Source organism: Amphiura filiformis, chromosome 19 (assembly GCF_039555335.1).
Source record: "Amphiura filiformis chromosome 19, Afil_fr2py, whole genome shotgun sequence".
Classification (NCBI taxonomy): domain Eukaryota; kingdom Metazoa; phylum Echinodermata; class Ophiuroidea; order Amphilepidida; family Amphiuridae; genus Amphiura; species Amphiura filiformis.
In genome coordinates, this window is record NC_092646.1 from 16,621,667 (window position 1) to 16,645,648 (window position 23,982).

A 23,982-nucleotide genomic window follows, 5' to 3' on the forward strand; every position below is an offset into this window, starting at 1 on the left:
TGGGTGCACCGAGTGAGTGGCTAAATACATTGGGACCTTATAGAAATATATCATTTATTTTCCTTGTTCCGTCGTTTTGAGCGTTGCCAGAATGGTTGCAAATATGATTGTTGAGGTGTTTTATGAGTTAAATAAAAATGAACAACATTTACAAAAATCAATTTCTAGCAGATGAAGTTCAAGTTAAAGAAAAGGACCTGCCGGAACTTAAATGATACTTTAGTTTTGATTTTGTACTGTTCCTATGGAGGAGCTAAATATAGTAACACTAACTCTTGTCTGTGTGTAATGACGTTGCTAAGCAGTGTTAGTCATATGACTGTATCATTAAAACACGTGCCTCGAAACACTTTCAAAATACCCACGTTGTCTTTTTTAAAGACAATTCTTGTTTAGTGCAGTATTCTTTACTTTCTCCTATTTTATTTGACACTACCCGGGGTCGCACCTTTTTTAGTTCTTGAGATATACGTCCCTTGAGTGAGTACGGAGTGGGGGTGGGGGCGAGGTGCTGATTTTGAAAAAAAAAGTAGACTTTTTCCCCGGCGGGTTTTTTTCATGGGGTGGGCAAGTTTGTGAAAAGTGGACTTGCTTTCTGGACATTTTTTGACCAAAAAGCTTTAAAATTCGATTCTTAAATTTTGGGACTTTTTGTATACTTTTGCAATTTTTTTTTTGGGGGGGGTAGTCCTATGTTATTTTTTCATCATCACAAAATAACACAGAGTATCCAAAAAGTTTCGTTTTGTACACATTACTCTCTAAATTCCTAAGATTAAAAGTTAAAAGTTAATCATCCACTAGATTGCGATGAGGGACGTACAAATCCAAGCTTAGATTAAATTATTAAATTGAGCTAATCTGAATTATATTACCATTTTTAATCTAATAAATTGAAATTCAAATCCATTAGATCTAAACTTTGAAATGTATAGTACAGAAAGGGGCTAACAAAAAAGCCCAGAGGTTTTGCTATTGAAGAAATACGAAATCATTCATAACATCATGAGCTGTCATATAGCTGAAACCATAGACCGTTGAAACATCTTTTCAAATATGGATTTACATCCGGGGATTTGGATTTTCTTTTCCTTACAATACTGCTTGTGAGAGATAAGGTAGACTATACCATAGTCGAATTTTATTTAAAAAATGTTATTATTAGTCATGATGAACCCATTTCGTTGAACTCAAAATTATACTGATGTTTATTAAAATTAAAGTATTCAATAGTAAAATGGTCATAAAGAGTTAAAAATATCAGATGATTAGTGACAATAAAAGTAATTTAATGCAACACTATCTTGCATAATTATAATGGCTCACTTTAATACTGAAAAATTCTGATTTTGGAATTTACCAGTTTATTGATAGCGAAGCCCGAAAATCCACTTGGGAAGCTAACAAACAGAGGGAGTGCGGTGACTGAAAAGATCAGACACAGATGTGAAAATCTATCAGTTGCACACAAATCAATATAAATCAGAGTTTTATGCTTAAATGTAATAGCCATAGTATGCAAAATGGGCAAGTGGACTACGGAGAAGTCTAGAGATAAGGTGGTTCAAAACGGTAGAGAGATTTTTGAGGCATCCTGTATAATGATGATGATGATGAGGGATGGTTGTTGAGGTTGTATTGCTGATAAGACCAAAAAGATGTTTCATTGTCCATAGATCCCCTCCAAGGGGTCAGTCGGATTCAAAAAATATATTAAAGGTCACAGCCAAAACTTGACCGCATAAAACCAAAAACCCACAAACTTTTTTTCCAGATTTTCCAGATTAGGGTCGGTTGGATGAGGACAATCAAACAGCTTTTCTTTTTGCTGACTGATGCTGCTCTAGTGATAATGATGATGATTACAAAATCACAGCGAAATTACAGCGCTTTGAATCCTTTGGAATAATGCGCTATATAAATCCAAATTGATTGATTTATTTTTTCATGATTTATTCTAATTTTATTTATTTATTTATTTATTTATTTATTTATTTATTTATTTATTTATTTATTTATTTATTTATTTATTTATTTATTTATATTTATTTATTTATTTATTTAATCATGATGATGGTGACAATGGTGACGGTCATGATGATAGTCAACAATTTAAATATGTTGAAGAACAATGCTTAAAAACAAGCAATTAATTGAATAAATACATAATAAATAAATAGATGTGGCCTATTTTGCTTAAATATGAAGTAGATAAATAAATAAATATTAAACCAAAAAAAATAAAAAATAAATAAATAAATAAATAAATAAATAAATAAATAAATAAATAAATAAATAAAACAATAAATAAATAAATAAATAAATAAATAAATAAATAAATAAATAAATAAATAAATAAATAAATAAATAAATTAATTAATTAATTAATTAATTAATTAATTAATTGATTAATAAATAAACAAATAAATAAATAAATAAATAAATAAATGAAAAATTAATGGATTACATAAAATGTGTGGTAGTATTGTACTACATTAAGGGATCTAAAATGAGCGTTTATTGCGTTTCGACAGTATTTTTTGTGGGACATGAGACCACCTCAGACCTATCGAATTGCATTCTGAATACGAAGCATGTCTTTCTGATATCAAATAATTTTCATTTTTGAAATTCACGATGTAATACAAATTTTATGACAAATTATTAAAATTTGATATTTTTCACATTTTTGATATATAACAGTCCTCGAAGAAAATTTTATAAATCTAATGATATATTCTTAAAGTGTATGTAGCTGGGAGGAAAAGCCGACGATCAATTGAAAATTTTAACCTTTCCTATTGAAGATATGGATTTTTCCCCAAAAAAGACTTTTTTTTGGTGTTTGGAAAAAATTCCATATCTTCAATATGAAAGGTCAAAATTTTCAATTGATCGTCGGCTTTTCATCCCACCTACATACCACACATACACTTTAAGTATAAATCATCAGATTTATAAAGTTTACTTCGAGTACTGTTAAATATCAAAAATATCAATTTTAATGATTTGCCATAAAATGTGTATTACATTGCGAATTTCAAAAATCAAAATTATTTGATATCAGAATGACATTCTTCGTATTCAGAATGCAATTCGATGTCTGATGTGCTCTAATGTCCCACAATAAAGACTGTCCAAACGTTCATACCCCACCCTTAAAGCTAAATATAAAATTGATTTGGATAATTATTTAATTGGTTATTTTATTCCGATTTTATTATTTTTCTTTGCCTTACTGCACTTGAACACTTGCACCCGGGTCTGCTCTGTTTTAGAGTAAAATAAATGTCTAAGTAGGCCTACAATGTTTGCCGGGTTGTTTGTCAATTTGCCAATCAACACACATGCTGTCCTACATCTGAACAAAAACCGTTATTCATATTTTCCTAAATGGATAATCAATAAAATACACAAAACCGTGAAAAACCTCATAATGATCAGCTGATGCTTGTCTAGTCCTCAATATGCTAATTACAGGTGTGTACCATGTATTTTGCAGGTGAGTTGCATCAGGGGGGGCCGGCCAAGATTGGCTGAATTTTGACGTTGTCATTGGTTTTACACGTAAACACAAAAATGTCTCAAATTATTCCAAAACTGTACGTATGTTATTAAGCACTATTTTATCAGTCTAAATCCGTTGAGGTTCGCCAGTGAACCTCATTGTAAGTACTGTTTTTGAATGTTTTGTATGAATAACGCACGGTATGTTTATGATATATACCTAAAATTTCCCTTATTGTGTATCACGGTTCGCTTGGTCTAATGGTAACGGGTCTCGCCTGCGGTGCATAGGGTCCCGAGATCGAGTCCCGCTCACTCCCGGCTATAATTTTTTTTTTCTTCACATTTATTTTGAATCCAAAAATATTTATTTTTATGTGAAAATTTATACATTCACTGAGAAATATATTTTGTGCATTTTTTTTCTGTAACGGGGCCAATAGAGTTAAAAACACAACTCAGCACGGGGCGTCTAATGTCCAGGCAGTGTTGCCGTCATATTGTCTGTTTTGTTTACGATATTGGCTGTTGCCACAGTGAATAATGTAGTCCACCATCGTCTGAGTTGCATGTCCTCCGTTCATATGTGCGCCCCCTTTGGTCTATCATGTCACTGCAGGTGTCTATGTACTCGGCATTTTATCTTACACGCATTACGCGCCATAGAAAGAGGACAAATAGAAGCCAGCGAAGTAATTGCCCGCTGTACTGACGTCATGACATTTATGTAAATGAGCTCACACGTTAATTCTTCCGCAAGCACGGCGTAGTTCATGAGTCAGATATGTGAAAGTGACTTACAGAAGTTCAACTTAACTTTACCTATTATTTTCTCCCCCTTCAACTCTCGTTTCAACCGGATCAAATCGCGGACACTTTTGTGGATATCTCTACCGTACGACCTTAGTCAAAATGGAGGATATTGATCCTGATTTCGAGCCACAAGCTCGTCCACGATCGTGCACTTGGCCGCTTCGACGACCCGATTTTCTGGAGAAACCTCCTGCGGGAACTACGGCGGAGGGAACGCCACCGCACCCCGAACCGAATCAAGAAAGCACACCTCAAGTTCCCGAAACTCCTGATGTTAAGCAAGATTTAGCAGCGGCAGCCACAAACAGAAAGAATTGCAGCCGCAGAAATGCATGGGGAAACCTATCATACGCGGATTTGATTACTAAGGCTATTTCTAGTGCTCCAGATCAGCGACTAACCCTGTCACAAATTTATGACTGGATGGTTAAAAATGTCCCGTTCTTCAAAGATAAGGGCGACTCCAATTCTTCAGCCGGCTGGAAAGTAAGCTTTAAATATCTCATTCTTAAACCCATTCTTTATCACTCAATTCATGTGGCAACCGCACACAATCTTTCATTGATTATCGTTGTTAAACTTAATCAGTTTAAAACCGATTGACACTTCATATTTACATGTGAAAAGGAGTCGCTTCGTAATGTTTGTCAGAAATAATATTGTTAAGTTTTGACAAGACATGTCGTGAATGAGTTGGCATGTCAAGTGTGAATTACACAGATTATCAGGTCTGCATGTGCGTGTGTCAGTGCAGTGAGTACGTACGGCATAGTCATAGTGTGTGTATATGAACCTTGGCATGTGATATGGAGGGCAAAAGAAAACACAGGCTCTTGTGTTGTGTCCCATTGAATAGGGTCTACTGTCTATGCCCTTCACTGAAAAACAACATTCCATTCTACACAGTAAAGACTGTGTGTGATCAAAGAACCAGGGAGGAATCTGACTGTACTTTGGCCTTAGTCAAGTTCTTCTCTTCTGCCCCAGGGGGATTTGAATGGGTCTAGTTCATAATTTTAGTAGCCAGCTTCTTGTATTGACAGTTTCTATTGCTAAGCTTTGACCCTGACCCCAGATAGTTTTGCTGTGCTTCAAGTCATGTAAATTTAATGGTATTGTTACAGTACCTGTACATCAAAGTTGTACATGCACAGCTCAGTATACATAATAATCAAAACTTTTATTGTGTTTACATTTAAAATTGAAAGTACATTATTTTCCATTTCAAGTCTTTCTATTTGTTTACTGTACTTTTGTAATTTCAGGGTGTGTGTTTATTTATCACCTTTTAAACTATGAGTAATAATATATACTGATCATGTAAGTACCGGTAATATTGTTATTTAAGGGGCCTATTATATTAACTTCAGGTGAATCTTGGAATTCGGAATGTAGGCTAATCAACAAAATGGAATGAAAAGCATTTAGTGCACGTTTGAGGAAAGTTTTATCGTTAAACCAATGAGCTATAATTTTTGAGAAAAATGCAAAAATAGGCACAACATTGGCCAGGGGTGTAGTACCCCCTTAAATTCATTTGTTCAAAATTCCCCATATTTTTTTCTCCAAGACTGACTGCCAAATAAAGTTGAAGGAGTTTCTACTGACACATTTCACAGACTCACAGATCATGTCTATGACCCCTGTGACCTCTGCATGACCCCTGTCAGAGATTTATTTCAGTTGTCATAGTAACACATGTATGCTTTGACTGACATCTCTGTGCAACACATAAACAGTATACTAGTATAGGCCTACAAAATGTTGTAGTGACCCTACTACATCTTGAGTATCATACAGCAGACATCTGGATACGTGTAACAAAATTTGATACAACAAAGATTTTGCAACCGATTTTTTAAACCCCGAAAGTGAGAATTTGTGTGTAATTTTAGGCCGATTTTAAGATGACAAAAAATGCACTTTTCGGCGCAAATGGTTACATGTAACAAAATTTGATACAACAAAGATTTTGCAACCGATTTTTTAAACCCCGAAAGTGAGAATTTGTGTGTAATTTTAGGCCGATTTTAAGATGACAAAAAATGCACTTTTCGGCGCAAATGGTTACATGTAACAAAATTTGATACAACAAAGATTTTGCAACCGATTTTTTAAACCCTGAAAGTGAGAATTTGTGTGTAATTTTAGGCCGATTTTAAGATGACAAAAAATGCACTTTTCGGCGCAAATGACATGATCACACACAAGGGAACAAACCAAAAGATCGATGACGTCCTATAGACGTAATTAGTTTCGTTTCTCAGCCGACCCCCTCCCTCCCTGCCAGAAACGTAATAATGAAATGTTGAAAATTTTGACATAATAATAATAATGACACATTTTTCAGACCGATGTTTTTGTACAAACATAATCGAGTATTTTTACCCCCTCCCCCTAAACGAAACTAGTTTAGTTTATAGGACGTCATTGATCTTTTGGTTTGTTCCCTAAGTCTGACATTTATCTTTCTAGTTGTAACAATGTGTCAAATAAATATTGGGTAAAATTGTTTTGTTCGAACATTATGTAAGGCCAAAAAAAATTTGTTGTGTTGCCCTCAACCGTCCGACCCTAAATCCTGAAAAATCAGGGGTGCAATTTATTATTATTATTTTTTTTTGAATGATGATTTTTACAGATTTGTTCAAAAACTCAATGTTTTTCACTTAAGGGGGTACTACACCCCTAGCCAGTTTGGTGCCTATTTTTGCATTTTTCTCAAAAATTATAGCGCATTTGATACAAGTAAGATATATGTATATTATAGGGGCAAGGACTACAACTACTGCACTGAAAATTCAGCAACTCAAGACAAGTAGGCTAGTTATTGATTTATTGATCAAATACTGGTTTTCCTTCATTTTTGACTGTAACCCCACAACTGTTGTTTTTGCTGAAATAAAATTTCCAGTGCAGTAGTTGTAATGCAGCCCTTGCCCCTATAATATACATATCTTACTTGGCACCAATGCGCTATAATTTTTGAGAAAAATGCAAAAATAGGCACAACATTGGGCAGGGGTGTAGTACCCCCTTAAAATTAATATTTTATTGAAAGACTAGTCTTTAATTGATGTCTAACAGGTATCCAGAAGTCAAAATTGACAAATGTCCCTAATTGAAGAAGCATTATTTAATATTTGAGGGGATTTTTAAAAACTGAAGGTTAAAAAAAAAAGAAAAAAGAAAAAAAAAAGAATCTGACCGTCCTACCCAAATTTCCCATTTTCCCACTTGAGGGCAACACAACAATTTTTTTTTTGGCCTAATTAATGTGTTGCGTTACATTAGAAAATGTCAGGTAAATGTTGGTTGGACTTGAATTTATTCTGCGGTGTCGGTAGGCTCCCCTTTAAATTTGGTCAATGTTTGTTTTTAAAGTGCATTGTGTAGTTTACTCTTAAGTCCGATTTAGACAGTCTCCACATTGCAACATCGCGCAATGCTTTTTTCCACTGAAGCATTGTCTGATGACTTAATTTGTACTGCAACTAATATGTTGTGGTCGCGATGTGGAGTCCGCATCGGGCATTTATGTCATTCTGCCCACCTTGATTTTCCAGTAGCCAGTCACAAGTGTCCACGGCTGCGTTATAGACGAATCCAACGAGCCAAGTCTGGCAAGTCATGGTCAGGATTTGGTCGGCCATTACTGGGTCCCTGCAGCACCAAACTGGTGTTGTGACTGCCCAATTGGGTGGATTAAAGTCGCTTAAAAATCGATGTTAGATTCGTTTGTGTTGAAAACTGTCATCATTCTTTTGTCTAGATATGTGTAACACGGGTGATAGAGTGCAGGTTTAAATACCAAGGCCGCATCATTTCACATTTTAGGTGAGTTGGAGCCGACGGGGACCCAGCTATGGCTACCACTGAGGCCTAGGAATGCGTGAAATTGGATTCGTCTATATAGCAAGAGAGAAAAATTGAATAATTGAACTCTCATTAGAAAAAATTTAGAATTTTCACCGCCAATCTCATAAAAACCTAGCTGAAATTTCATCACAGCACGATGTGGAGTGTAGGCCTGGCATTTTCGGGTAATTTTGTGCCCGGGTACCCGGCGCATTTTTCGGGCGGGTAACCTGGTACCCGAATTTGCAAATTTTTTTTTTTAATTTCATTGAATTTGAATGCATTTTGATATCATTAATAGAGTATGACATGAAAACAAAGTATCAATTGTTTCGGTCAACCATGAATGATCCTAGCATTTAGGTCTAGGTCCAGGGACACTACAAAACCAAAAAAAAAACACCTTAAAAACGAAAATGCCAGCCTTAGTGGAGTGTGATTTGGACTTTACAATGCAACGTTTTACTTTGAAATATTTTGTGTTATTTTGCGGAGAAGAGAAACTGTAATAAAAATTGATCTTAAATGTCTGGTGGGAAAATGAGCCTTATTATTATGCAATTATCAATTGAATACATTGAGCTATAAGGCAAGGAGGCCATTAAAATGCATGTAGTTTAATGTAAGAATAATTACATGTATGCAGCGCTTCATTTTGTGAAATTAGCTTTTGAACAAAACTATTAACTGCTGCTTGAAAAATTCAAATTATATCGGGAGGTTTTTTTTTAAGTATCCTTGCATTTTGAGCTACAGTATGAAGTAACAAATTCACAAACAGGTAACAAATTTACAGACAGATTTTTAATGATGTGAAGATGGAATTTTATGCTGTACGCAGCTTGTATCTAGTTGGAAATATAATAGTACTAGCAGCAATAGTGGTTTAATTTGAAATGTCAGAATTATCATAGGGGATCAGAGGCGTGCAATGTGGAACATAGTGTTCAATATATGAATGGATATTCATGAAATCATGAAATGTCAGTGTCAGACTTGCTGCTGTGCATGATATATCAAGGTTAATTAGCTGTTTTAATGAGTTAATGAGTTCAATTAATTCAGGCCATCTCTAAGAATCAGCATCTAGACAGGCTCCATCCCCGCCCCGGTCTTGGGTGTTCAGGTTTGTTCAGGGAAGTGGTTTATATAACCCTGATTTGGTTTGATTGAAAACAATAATGACGACATTGAAAATTTGTGAACCGCTCAAAAATGAGCACCAAGTCAACAAAAGTGACTTTTTGAGGTATAAATTGAGATCTGTAAAGTCATACCAACCATGTACTGTCAGTCACAAATAGCAATGATATGTAGGCCTACTATGATTTTCCCGATTTGGTTGTAATCTTGCCCCTAAATACAAAGTGTTAGAAAAGTAAAACCTTTTCATGTTGAGAACATTCACAAATTTTTGATGATTTCAATGTGAGACATTGACAAATCAATGTTGGAAAAAAACATTGACATTTTCCAATACTATATATTGAAACATTGCAACCTAACACCTTTAAATCCTAATTGACTTTAGCATTTAAAATGAGCAATTACTAATTAGCCAGTCTACTCTCATGACATGAAAACTGCACATTTTACAGGGAGCTTACAAGTGCAAGTGTTCAATGTTGTTTGATTACATGACATAAAATGTTGCAAAGGATTCTGGGAAGGGTAAAATATCTTCTCTGACCACTATAGTACATGACAGGTGAGCCCTAAACTCGATAATTACATGTACATGATATACCATAAAAATGTTACTTACAAATGTTCACACCTGGAATGTACCTGTATCATGCATGGAAATTATTGTTTTATGTATGGCCGTGTGTCCTGAACTCGCCACCCTTAGCGTTACATGACAAATATTATGAATTTTTACACCAACCGGGTTTCTAATTAGATTATCTCGACAATCATCAACCCTAAACTAGCAAAAGTATACATTTTTGGAAAGCTGAAGGCATAAGCAATTCAAATATATACATTTCAACTCATTATACAGGGTGACCTGCAAGTTATACAGGGTGGAATAAAAAGATTTGGATAAAAAATGAGTCACTCAATGCATTGCTTATTACCAACTTACAGTAATAAACTGGAAGTAAACAACATTCATTTGGTTAGAGGATATGGAGAGCCAACTGACTTTGGAAGAAACCAAAATCACAGCTGTTTGGTAATCTCGGAATATAGGGTGTCCCAAAGTATAATACATATTTTTACAATTCAACATATTTTGAACCTAAACATTTTCCCCTAACCCATACAGAAAAAATATGTCCATATTTAGATTCCTCGTCAAATTTCCTTCAGAAAATCTATACTTTGACTATGATAGGATAAGTAATTAAAATTTTACAGTAACTTTTAGATTTTGAAGACATCTGCATTACTTACTACAGTGTTTAATATGACAACAGGTAGTTTTGTATGGAAAAGTTTGTATTTTCTAGACTAAACCAATCATAAATGATTAAAAACAATTAGTAGAATTGTTTAGCTGTAAGGCCATGAATCTTTTAGATGCTAAATAGAGTCCAAATCCAATTTACAGCCTTTACAGAAGCAGATTACGCACTAAAAATACCAATCCCATAGAGTTTGTGTGTACCACATCCCCCACCACCACATCCCCCACCACCGCCATCCTGCCCATTCTGAATTCTATGAAGCACAGTGTCAGTATTAAAAACGTTCAAGTATTTCTTTTTACAGGGTTGAAAGTGCATTTTATTTAGCAATAAAATGAGACCATAAGCATGACAATAACTTTTTGCTTGACAGAGATATCATCATTTGTTTTGAGTCGACTTTGGCAAAATGTAACGTCGCCACCTTTTTTTGGTGGCGAGCTCAAGACACACGACCGTATGTGTGGTAATGTATGAAATTAATCAATCGATCAATATTTGTCCTGGGAAGCACATTATTAGAGACCTAGTTGCAACAGGCATCATTATTTATTAATCATTGAATTGAAATTTGGCTGTAATGTGTTCCAGTTTTATGCAAGTACAAGTTGAATATAATTTTTGACTGTACAGTATTCTATTTGACCTAATTACCGCTCGTGCACTTCTTGTCGACTCAGTACACCGGTCGATCTTACCGTTTCCGATGTTGATTAAGATACTTCTTGCATCGATCCCGAGATGCGGAAAAAACCAATAGTCATTTTGTCCCACATAAATGAATAAATAACAAAAACCCCGATCCCCGAGTGGACTCACCCATTCGGTGACGTCACACACGATAATCACCCTTATCCTCCTTGGTTTCTAGATGAGATAGACGTGTGGATTTTTCTTTACCAACGCTAAGTATCATTACGAACCAAAGGATCGAGATATACAGTTTGTTTGTTACACTGAGGTAAAAACCAACCAGTATAGTCACTAGGGAAATAGTTTTGACGACATTTTTAGACAAGAAAAAAAAAAAAAACGATCCAAAAACTTAGCTTGTATGTGTGTTTCCGCTCATTTACGGGACACACGTTTTCAAAATGGCCGCCCTAAGGACGCCATTTTATTTTTGTTCTCACGTAAAACAACTATAACAGACTAGTAAGTTACAATAGATGTTTGTACAGTACTGTGTATACATGTATGGTGAGTGATTATCGCTATGTTTATGGTGTGCTCTATCGTTATATCTTTCAGTACGCTGTCTGATGACGAGTTACTGCTAAGAGTTCGGTGGGTTTCGAAGGACCAGCCTGACAAATCTTCCCCAAAAGGTTTTCAGTTTTTCATCCCTTTGTATATATATTTTTATATCATACCACTACATCAGCGTCAGCCACTGTGCGTGTGGGTCTGTTTATTGGGCTTGAGCTTGTGTTCGGGGGTAGTGCTGTACGCCTCCCGATTACTACAATGTCTAGGCCTTGTCAATCATGCCCTTCCCTTGTGCCAGAGTGGGACCCGCATCCACTCTGCTACTCCCACAGGGATTGCTCTAAATCAAATAAGTGTGCTTCCTTTTGCATAGGCTTATCGGACATCCACTTCGAGGATTTAGAAAGTAGCGCTCGTTAGGTCTTCGACACAGAAGTGGCAGCTACCGAGACGAGCTACGGCTTGACTTCAGTGGTAGCCACTATGCACGCCCATAGCTGCCGTGAGTGGTCCGCCACACACAGCGACCTTTGGGCGAGGCTCAAGAGGTTAGGGTAGGTAGTTTGAACAGCCTGGCTGATCAACAACCCACTTATGTCCTCGAGAGCCAGCAGAGCGTGGTGATCCATTACAGTCAATGGGTCAATTACCCTCTTATGATCGATCACTATCTATTCAGCGGAGCATGGCTCCATTGATTGATACTGCCTATTCAGGTAGCGAGGTGACTGATCGAGGGTATACACGCTCAGCTACCCGTGATACTAGGCAAGCTCCTTTTAGCCAAGGGACAGCCAGTATAGCGGGGTACCCATACACACGGCTTGATCCTCTAGCGGGGAACGCCAGTGAGGCATGGGTACAGTGGTACGCAGCCGGAGCCCTACCGGGCACCTACGCTACAACCACGCAGGTACCGCAGTACTGGTCCTGGTTACCACAGTCTCTGTGGCAACAGGGGGGGGGCGGCGGTACTGGTACTGCCGTTCCATGGGGTTTCCCTGGTGGCGGATCCTTTCAGGGTCAGCTACCAACAGGGTATGCCCCGTGGTATCCGCCGCAGGGTGGTTTCTTCCACGGTCTTCCACCGTGGCAAGTGCCGCCTAGCGTTGGGCAAGCAGTACCACCAGTTGTTACCCAGCCTGGGCGGCGAGTGGCTAACCCTGATACAGCTCAGGGTAGGCCGCACACTGCTATGGCTAGGGCGACAGCAGCGAGAGCGTGCGGATCCCGGGGTGCTATAGCTAGCATCTCGGGGTCTAGCGGGAGTACTCCCTCTTCTGCTGGTGTTCAGTTGGCTAGCCACACGGTGGCGACACCTCCCTGGCCACCTTCAGATGCCCGTCGTCAGATCTCTTCCTCATCAGAGAGTGAGTCAGAGTCTGAAGGCGAGGGAAAGGAGTCGGAAGATGAAACCAGTAGCGACTCACAGTCTGATGAGACTGTGCAGCTAGCTTCAGGTATCCTTCCCCCGCTTCCCCGTGAGGAACTTGCTAGCAATGGTCTGCCTGCGGACACCGCTGAGGTGATGAGCCGTGTGGCCCACGGTTCGGGCCTCGCTTTCTCTCAGGAGGAGTCCGTTCAGGAGGACCAGGGCATCTTTCAGTAGGATGCCCAGCTAGCGGCCCACACAAGGGTCGCCCGCACTTGCATTCCCCGGCGGACCTCAAGGGTAGGTTTCGTGGGGCTGTCAGGCTCGCTGGAGCTTCGACGCCGCTGCTTGCACGCTTCCACTGCGTGTTTCGCAGGAGGACTACTGAAACCTACCTCAGGGTCCCTGACATGGATCCAGACGTTGCCAGCGCCTGCCGCTAGCGCCAAGGCGCACGGGTCGTTCTCCCCAGTGGGAGGAGGAGCTAAAGCTCATCGATAAGCGAGCACGCCGCTTATCAGAGTCTCTAGCGTCGCTACCACGCTTGCCGAGCACCTCGGTAGGAAGGTAGCGAACGACCACGGGCAACGTCGAACTCTTCCGCGAGGTTAATCTGTTAGCGGTGCTAACAGCTAACCTCAACGAGAGTTCTATGGGCCTAGCCCATAGGATGTCATCTCGCCGCCGGGAGAATGCCTGTCTGTCCCTCCAGTCAACTTACGGCTCCGACTTTGCTGATGCAATGAAGAAGTCAGACTCGGTGGGACAGGGGCTACTCTTTGGACAGGCCTTTTGCGCTACGGTTGAGGACCGGGCAAAGAAGGCCACCAATGAGAGCACTCTGAAGAAGTCGGAGGCTGCCCTGACCAAGGGGCAGGGCAGTAAGGCGAAGAAGAAGCACAAGAAGAAGAAGTCTTCTAAGCGTTCTTCAGCGCCAGCTCCGGCTTCAGCAGGACGCGCACCACAGACTACACCCGAGCCCGAGGCTACTCCAGCACCTCCCAAAAAAACTGGGAAGCGCAAGAGTAGTGCTGTATCGTATGGCAAGCCCCCTAAGAAGAGCCGTTCTTCTAAGGGTGGCAAACCAGATCGGTCCTGAGGGCACGGCGGTCGACAGTCCATGCCGGCAGGCCTTGGACTTCCCACAGGGATTCCCCTGTGGGCGGCCGCTGTGCATTACGCCCAGAGATGGCATGCCATCTCACCGGGCGCCTGGGTATTGTCAGTGGTCAGTGGGGTTACAGGCTGGAATTTACCAGCCACCCTCGTGCGCCTGCACGATTCAGAGGTCCACGGTAGTGCCGCCAGACGGCCCCCAGCGTCGGGCACTACTGTCAGAGGTCACTCAGCTTCTCACGAAGCAGCGATTGTCCCGGTCTACCCCCCCTTTCACCAAGGGGTTTTGGAGCACATTTTTTCTGGCTCCAAAGAAGACCGGCGATTGAGGCCCATTCTGAACCTCAAGCCGTTGAACGAGTTCATCAGGCCCAAGAGGTTCAGAATGGAGACTCGCTTCGGTGCTAGCCTGCCCCATCAAGGGTATGTGGGCGGCATCGCTAGATCTCTCGGACGCATATCTGCATGTTCCGATCGCACCTCAAGATCAGAGGTTTCTACGCTTCAAGGTACAGGGTCAAACTTACCAGTTTCGATGCCTGCCATTCGCTTGTCCACCTCCCCAGAGTGTTTACACTCCTGGTCAGGGCGGTGGCAGCGTACCTGAAGCGCAGGGGAGTCAACATGTGTTGCTACCTGGACGATTGGTTCATTTACGGACGCACCCGCTGGAGACACAGTGTCTCGTGGAGTTAGTAGTCCGTGACGGTGCGGGACCTGGGATTTCTGATCAACGCCAAGAAATCCAATTTGGTCCCGACGCAGACACCACTATTCTTAGGGGCCCAGATCAACCTCAAGGAGGGATCGCGGTGCCCTCACCGAGAGGGTGACGAACATGGCGAGGTGTGCCCGACTCTTGGCCGAGTCAGAGGGGCACCCGCTGTGGCATGGATGAAGGTTTTGGGCCTTATGGCCAGTAGTATGGTAGACCTCGCACTGCATTGCCGCTTTCACATGAGGCCTATACAACTACACCTTCTAGCCTTTTACAGGCCCAGTCGTCACCCAATATCCCTCGCGGTTCCGATGTCGGAGATCGCGCGAGAGGAACTCTGGTGGTGGACCCATCAGCCCAATTTGACTCAAGGTGTCAGGTTTCCTGCACCAGCGGTAAATCCACGTAGTGACGACCGACGCGTCAAAGCTGGGCTGGGGGCCACATCCACGGGACTCAGTCTCGGGCTATGGTCGGCCACGGAGACGGAGTTCCATATCAACCTTCTCGAACTTTGGGCAGTGGAGAGAACTCTCCAGCATTTCGAGAAGGTGATCGTGGGATCTCATATCGTTGTCCAAACAGACAACACAACCGTGGTGGCCTACCTCAACAGACAAGGGGGCACCAGGTCACCACGGTTATGCCTGCACGCACTTTTCGCCTGATAGGGTGGTGCAAGGCCAGGCAGATTACGTTGAGAGCGATGCACATAGCGGGAGTCACCAACATCCTCGCGGACGATCTGTCACGAGGAAAGGTGTCGGGACCTACAGAATGGTCCCTTGCTCCGCAGGTCGCCCAGACGATCTTCGAGGTGATGTACCACCCCTCGATAGATTTGTTCGCATCTCATCGAAATCATCAGCTGCCGGTGTATTGCTCAAGGGTCGCAGACCCACAGGCATTCGCCGTGGGCGCTCTGTCCGTGACTGGGGAGGAATGACTGCTTACGCTTTCCCCCCGATCTCACTGCTCGCAAGGGTGGTGACCAAGATCGGGAGGGAGGATTGCAACGTCATTCTGATAGCACCGTTCTGGCCGAAACACCTGTGGTTTCGACCGATGGTGGATCTACTAGCGGCTCAGCCGCGAGTTCTCCCCGAGTTACCAAATCTACTCCGGATGCCCGGAGGAGAGGTACCAAGTCTACCACTAGAGCACCTGCAGTTAGCTGCATGGCCCTTATCAGGAACGTGCGGAGGGAGGCTTTTCATCAGAAGCTGCTTCTCTCATCGCCGGGGTAGACGAGTCTACCCTCCGCACGTATAGTCAGCGTTTGGCTCCCTACTACGCATGGTGCGATGAGAGAAATACATCTCCCACTAGAGCCCCTGTGCCTCTAGTGGCAGATTTTCTGACAGAAAAGTTCAGGTCAGGACTTCAGCAGGCAACGATAGCCAACTATAAGTCAGCCATTCTCTCGATTCATCGCGGATTTGAAGAAGGGACAACAATCAATTCAGATGAGGCACTAAGTCTTCTTCTCGACGGTATGTTCAACGAGCGCCCGCCCGAAAGGAAGGTGGTCCCTCCATGGGACCTCAACACAGTCTTGGAGTATATTAAGGGTCCCCTTTTGAGCCCCTGTCAAAAGCGACCCTTAAATACGCCACTCTTAAGGCGGCCTTTCTTCTGGCGTTGGCTTCGGGACGGCGCTGCTCAGAGTTGCACGCAGTCTCAAGTCAGCCTCCGTGATTTACTAACAACGGAGCGACGCTGTTTCTTCGCCGGATTTCCTTGCAAAAATGAGCGAAGTACATTCCGACACTCGCCCTCTTCCTCCCCAATATTGGGCAGGGTTCAATAGCCGAAGACAGGTTGTGGTGCCCGTGAGGGCGCTACAGCACTACCTTGGCCGAACACAAACCTTAAGAGGGGCCCATGACCGCTTATTTATCACTCACGCAGAACCGCACGGTCCAGCCGCTAAACAGACTCTGGCACGGTGGCTGGTCCAGGTGTTGAGTGGACTCGGGCGGCAAAGGCGCTGCCCCAAGGCCCACTCAACCAGATCTATCTCATCTTCGTGGGCCTACCATAGGGGGGTCCCCATAGAAGAGATTTGTCAGGCTGTGTCTTGGAAGAACCCGTCGTCCTTTTCCACGGTTTACTACAAAAACGTAAACCAACGACCAGGCGATAAGTTCTCCAGGGCTATTCTGCGGAGATAATATGGTGGTTGGGTATCAGGTGTTTTATGGACAATCAGAATTCCAACATGGTAAGAACCAGTGTTTCTATTCTTAACCACTGAACTTTCAGTTCAGGGTTTTTGTCTGTTCACGTAGTCTTTCTGTTTCCGCCGTGAGGGGGGGAAATAGTTTGACCTCGCGATTACCATGCTACCCACTCTCCCGATCCTTATCAGATGCTGGCCAATCTTGTACCTCCATCCGTCGGTTACTTGCTAGATCGATCTTTCAGATGTTGATGCAAGAAGTATCTTAATCAACATCGAAGCGGTAAGATCGACCGGTGTACTGAGTCTAGTCCCAAACAAAAATGTTTGGTAGACTCATAACCGTGCGATCTTACCTTTCCGATGTTGATTATCCCGACCCCGCCGCCCTACAAGTTTGGCCGAGTAGGGGCTGCCCAAGTCGGATAAGGGGTGATTATCGTGTGTGACGTCACCGAATGGGTGAGTCCACTCGGGGATCGGGGTTTTTGTTATTTATTCATTTATGTGGGACAAAATGACTATTGGTTTTTCCGCATCTCGGGATCGATGCAAGAAGTATCTTAATCAACATCGGAAAGGTAAGATCGCACCGGTTATGAGTCTACCAAACATTTTGTTTGGGACTATTTTTGGGCACTTTTTATAATTATTGTGAATGATCCGCTTCAAGTGTGTTTCAACTTGTGTTAGAAAAATAATCCTCAACACGTTGAAAGTGATTGTAATTTTTTTATCCACCTGGGGAGTGGGGTATCATCCATCATCTAGCAAAATTGCCTCCCAGTACAGTAGCTTTCAAGTTTCATATAGGCCAGTCAATGCATTTTAAGGCGCGCGAGTGCGATCGCGCGCATAGAGCCCACCTTAAATCACTTTACCGAGTGCGATTTATGGCGCACCTTGTCACCTCAAGGAGTTTCCAAAGTTGCAGCAGTTCCCGAAAGTGATTTGCATAAAATAAATCGACGTCATGACCTTTACAAAGGTGACGACCCAAACAATATCTTTTCTACTCGCTGATTGGCCGTTTTCGTCAATTTAATATGTAAATTAGCTGACCTTTCTTGTGAGGTCACGCTACCGAAATATGATAACGTCATTAACGTGCTGTTCATGTCACAACAAAGACATGACATGCCATTGACCACCGTAGTAAATGTGGTAATGTTTATGCATTCAACTGAACTGTATAATTATTTAGAAGCTGAACAAGGCTGATTTAATATTTTGACATGACCTACACACGTGTGATCTGTCAGCGGTGAGTGTAGCGCTATGATAAAATTGTACAAAGGTTTGCCGATAGAAATATCAGTTTATACTACTCATCATGGCGGACAAAAAGAACAAATGGGTCCAGTACAAGATGTGGAAAACCTACAAGCTTAATGATGTAATGGGGTTTGAAAAAACCCGAGGCAGACGGGACGATATTCGTGTCAAAAGTTTGGTGTTTGAGTTGAGTAAGCCCACCTGTACATTGTAGTCCCACATTGAACACCAATGCTTCTTATCTGAATATCAAGTGCAATAATTCAAATAGCCCACCTAAACTTCTTACCGAGTGCAAATGATAGCACACCTAAAATCCTTACTGAGTGCAATTAACAGCACACATGTAGCTCGCCTGACTATTTCCAGAAGTGCGATTTGTAGCACACCTGCTGTTTTTCAAAATTCATTGACTGTCATACTTGGCAGTGGGGATTGACCCCCACCCTTTTTATTTTACCCCCACCCTTTTTATTGAGGCACCCTTTATATTGAAAATTCCTGACCCCCATGCTTTTTGCTGAGGCACCCTTTATACTGAAAATTCCTGACCCCCACCACTTTTTGCTTTTCCCCCTATTTGTATACATTGATGAAGTCACAGGCAGTTTGGTTCGAAGTAAATCAAGTACAGTACGCCGAAATCTGCACCTATCATCACACGATAGCCTAGTGGAACATGCATCAAATAGAATTTTATCTTGCGATATATGGTTTGCTGGCAGTGATTTGGCACTTATTCTTGTGGTTTGGCACTTATTCTAGGATGATTTTATCATTCAATGAAAATATATTGTAAGCTGGCACTCCCACCCTTTTTATTTTACTCCTACCCTTTATATCAATCCACCCTTTTTACCAACAAAGTTTAAACCCCCACCCTTTTAAGGATTTTCCAAATTTCCAAGTGGCACCCTTTAAAAAGGGTGCCCTGCCAACAGTGCTGTATAGGCCTACATACATGTAGAAGCACATAGAGCCTGTATGGGCACAGGGAATCAGGGATCAAAATAATATTTTGAACAGACTTTCCAAAAAGTATCCCTCATGTCGGCTTTTTGCCAAACACATATTTTTCACTCAGTCAAAAGGCTATTTTGTGAAATTAAGGATCAAACCAAATTACCAAAATCCTAGATAGCCCCTCTGTATTTTGGGTGTATCCTTCGTGTGTGAGAAAACCAAACAAATCCTAACTCTAATCCTAACACGAACCTTAATCCCAACCCTAACTCTAAATCCTAACCCTAACCCTAATCTTTTAGTATTTCATGCTCTAAGGATAAACCGTATTTTGAGTCCTGCAGTGTACTGGTGTACAAAGCAAGTCTTTAGACTGGCTGGGAATATACAACATTCAGGTAGCCTCAGCCTGCTAATAATAGCAGGTCATATGACTAGCTCTAGGTGGGCAGGTCAATGCCATAGTCACTTCTCGCTTTTCACCTCAGGAAATAATTGTGTCTATCTTGTAACATTAACACTTCATACTACTGTGTACACTACTGTAGGTAAATTATGCGATTCTTGTCTCCCCACAAATACAATGTGTAGACACTGTACACATTGTGTAATTGTGGGAGTGTACTAAATGACACAGATCTGTGGACTGGGGTCTGTGTGTACGCACACCATGGTACAGCCAGATTGGGTGTGCGACTGTGCGTGTAGGCCTTCATGTACATGGTACATGGTGTAGGCCACGACTTACAAAAGTGGGGGATTTTTAAAAGTTTCTAGAACTAAATAATTGGGAAACCAAGTAAATTATTGTATTTTACCTAATTATTAGCACCCTGGGCACATCAGTCAATCATTTTCAGGGAGAGGGGAGGGGCTTATTCAAATTATGAAGATGAAGTTACAAAAAAAAAAGGAATTTACATTCAGTTTATGATCATTCCAGATAGTGAAATGTATCTGAAGTCAAAATGGAAGGTAAATTCAGTCAAGACATTTGATGGAAATTTAATAGAAAGGGGCATTCAAAAAGTGGCTCTTGCCCAGTTGACACTTTTAAAAGAAAATCTGTACGGGGCGATAAGTGCTATTTTGGAGACAGTACTGGCCAGCACACTTTTCATGTACAGTATCATGATTCCAAAGATGTTTTACAAGTTAAGCATGCACCAGTTACTTGAACCATTTAGCCATCATTACGAATATGACAACCCATCTTACAGACAGACACGCTAAAAATACAAAATCTTTGATCCGTCCATTCAGGCAGACCACACTATGAGCCAGAATAACCTCATCTCCAGCGTCAAAGTTCATCCAATAATAATAGCTCAAAATTTGACCTCAAATTATGGAGTATTGGGGTATTGAGTTTTTGTACCCAACATACTAAAAGGTCATTCTATGCATGTAGAAGAGTATTGAGCTAAAGGAACTGTGCATTGACAGATGAGTATGTTTGAGACTCTAATACCACCTTGGTATGGTCTGTGTGTGACGTCAAATTGCTAAGCTATGCTGCGTGATAATAGTCGGCTAGCCTATTAATTGTACCTGCCTGACCAACCAGTTCGTTCAGCATGCTAACCAGGGCGTGAAATACCTATCACGACAGAGCTGAGATGGATACGCGATAAGATTGTGGGGTCTTTATATATCGTCACGACAACCCCCCGAGGGTGGCAATCTCCTCCTCATGGTTACCATATTACGTGCCCCTTGTTATTGACTGGGATGTCACAGAGACGGAACATCGCAGGAAGGTGTCAATGACGATATAAAATTTGATGGTTACAATATTTGTACCGTTATTTGAAGAAGAAGTTTGATTTGGATTTTTATGGTAATTCTGCAATTCGAATACCGGTACCCCGGTACTTAAAATAGCTAATGACTGCATGTCGGAGTCTTGTGTTGGAATGTTTTGCAAGTATTGCAATTGTAAGTTTGCATCCTTTATGGTGAACTTTTTAAAATCAAAATGAGTCAATTTGCGTATTACTCGAGCGTGAAAATATTTCATGCCTGGCAATTAATGGGGTAGGTTGGGAGTATGAGGTGAAGCCTGGAAGCACGGTTTAGTTGTTTTGGGGTTGTTAAGTAGTGCATCAATTGTGAAATGTTAAATTGACATTCATGGGTCTTGGTCACAGACAGCTTCATAAGTGTGTGGTTTGCACTGATGTGTTTGAAAACAAGCTCATCCATTAGTGTGCAGTTCTTTAACCCCAATACATTTGCACATTCATTGAATGACCTTTGAAAATTTGGGTATAAAAACTCATACTCTGCAACTTAGAGGTCGAATTTTACACCGATTGTTTAATTGAGGTTGTTGAACATGAACAATGCCATTGGGATGAGGCCATTGTGGTCCATATTGATGGGACATGGGCACTGATTGATTTGTGTTTGATGTGATGAAGTAAACTTGAATCAAATATTGATGATATTCAATTTGACTTTTCTTTATTAAAATGTCATCCATTTGTGTTCAAGTTAAATGGGGAGAATGTCATGAAAAGTCATAGTAAAATGAATTTTTTATTTCTAGTAAACAATGAAGAATGAATGAATACAACTCAAAAACAACTTTTGGTGTTAATTATTTTCGAGTTTCGAGTGATGATATTGGAGTTTCGAGTGATGATTTTCGAGTTTCGAGTGATGATTTTTGAGTTTCGAGTGATGATTTTCGAGTTTCGAGTGATGATTTTCGAGTTTCTAGTGATGTTTCTTGACTTTCGAGTGATGATTTTCGAGTTTTGAGTAATTTTGAGTTTCGAATGATGATATTCGAAACTCAAAGATAAGCAACACACCAACTTTTGCATCCTTGTCCTCTCCATTTTGTTTTATGCATCACAATTGTTGATGGTAAAAAAAAAAAAAAAATCACTTTTTATTTTTATCATAGTTTTTGCCATTTCAAAAACTGGCACACATGCAGTTAAAACCGCATTTTTTCCACCTTTGGCAAAAACCTGCAAACCTTGTGAAGCCAACTCTTCAAATAATACAGCACTTCAAAGCTCAAGTGGACCTTGATTTTGAAGTTGGTGTATGGTTTGCTGGAATTAAAATAGAGTCCCCGATTAAAATTGACTGACAATCTGCACCAATATTTCGTGGAAAAATGAAGCATTGTTATCAGTGTGGTCAGTCCCTATCAGTGAAGTTTTGGATAGATTGTGATACAAAGTCTGTTCATTACACATCAGTGAGTAATACACAGGGAATTTGGGTAAACTTTTCACCCCTCCAATTGGTAGAATGCATGTAATGTTGCCTGAACTAGAAACTCTGCTTTTATGGTTCATGTACATTGTATGGGCACATGTGTGCACATGACTGAGTTTTGGCTATTGTTCCGATATTGTGCATACTGGTTGGTAGTCCTACAAGGTACTAGTTTAATTTCATTCTCTTCGATTATGTGGGTTATCTGAGAAGGCAACTGGCAAGGACCTCATTTTTTTCTCCTTTCCAGATGAAATAAAATTATGTTCAGTTCGGTTTATTTCATCTCAACACACATTGGTATACACATGGGTGTGGATTTTTTACAGAATGAAAACACTTACCAATTATATAATACATTCTAATCTTAGGCCTTACAAATACAAATTACAATACAAGTTACCATATGAAAAATAAAATGGAAGAAATAAGCCATAATACTATAAATATGCCCCTTCAAACATGCTTAAATAGTACAGTTACACTTAACAGGGCATAATTTTAAAGCTGAAAATATGATTTTTTTTCTGAGAAGGCAGTTTGCACCCTACATGTACCACTGTATAGTTTCACTTTCATCCTCCCAATTTGCCTGCTCAAAACAAATTTAAAATAAAACAAACCATACCGAATGGTTACCAATTGCTATGCATACACAATATAATGCTACCATTTCTTATTTTCCTCCAGGTCAAAGGAATTCCATCATAACATCCATTCACTCACTTTACACATTTGACTTATATACTTTCCAAGAAACCAGGAATAAGAGCAAACAATGCATCGGCAATGCCAAGACCCCAGTGCATGATGGGAAATGAAGGAGGCCATTAACCCTTGAGTGATGGCATCTAGCCAGGTTTAACCTATGACCTACAATGTATGTGGGTTCAGTAATGTGAAGCTATGGGAATTCCTGTATATTTTACTATTACAGAAGAGGCAATTTTGGTTAGACAAAATGTTCACATTAAAATAACTTTCATGTCAACTTGTTAAGTAGCTTGATTTAGGCCAACATACTTTGTTTTAACCACGAGACTGGTAGTGACGTAATTACCCGCCCGAGTCGGTGCCTAAATTTCCTACGCTTTTGTGTGCCGGTCAGTCGGGCCTACACTCCGAGTGTGACTACCACACTCCAGCCTGTGAAATAAAGTATCTATAGGCCTATAATACAGCAACTGATTTACTGTGTCTACTTTTCATGTGGACATGAAATTTATAGATTTTTGGAACATCTATGTACACTTGATAGAATCTCTACTGACTTTTTTTTTCTCTTCAAGACCCCAACAATCACATAGCCTTTGCCTTT

The 23,982-nt window shown here is 40.7% G+C and overlaps 1 protein-coding gene across 1 annotated transcript in view; it reads left to right on the plus strand.

The window, feature by feature from the left end:
- Positions 1 to 4,238: 4,238 nt before the first annotated feature.
- The window catches only part of LOC140140996 (forkhead box protein O3-like), a 136,433-nt gene continuing 116,689 nt past the window's right edge, over positions 4,239 to 23,982 (plus strand). Inside the window, 1 exon segment of the mRNA XM_072162771.1 lies at positions 4,239 to 4,806. Within this exon segment, the coding sequence (XP_072018872.1) occupies positions 4,420 to 4,806 (387 nt within the window). The 5' untranslated portion in view covers positions 4,239 to 4,419.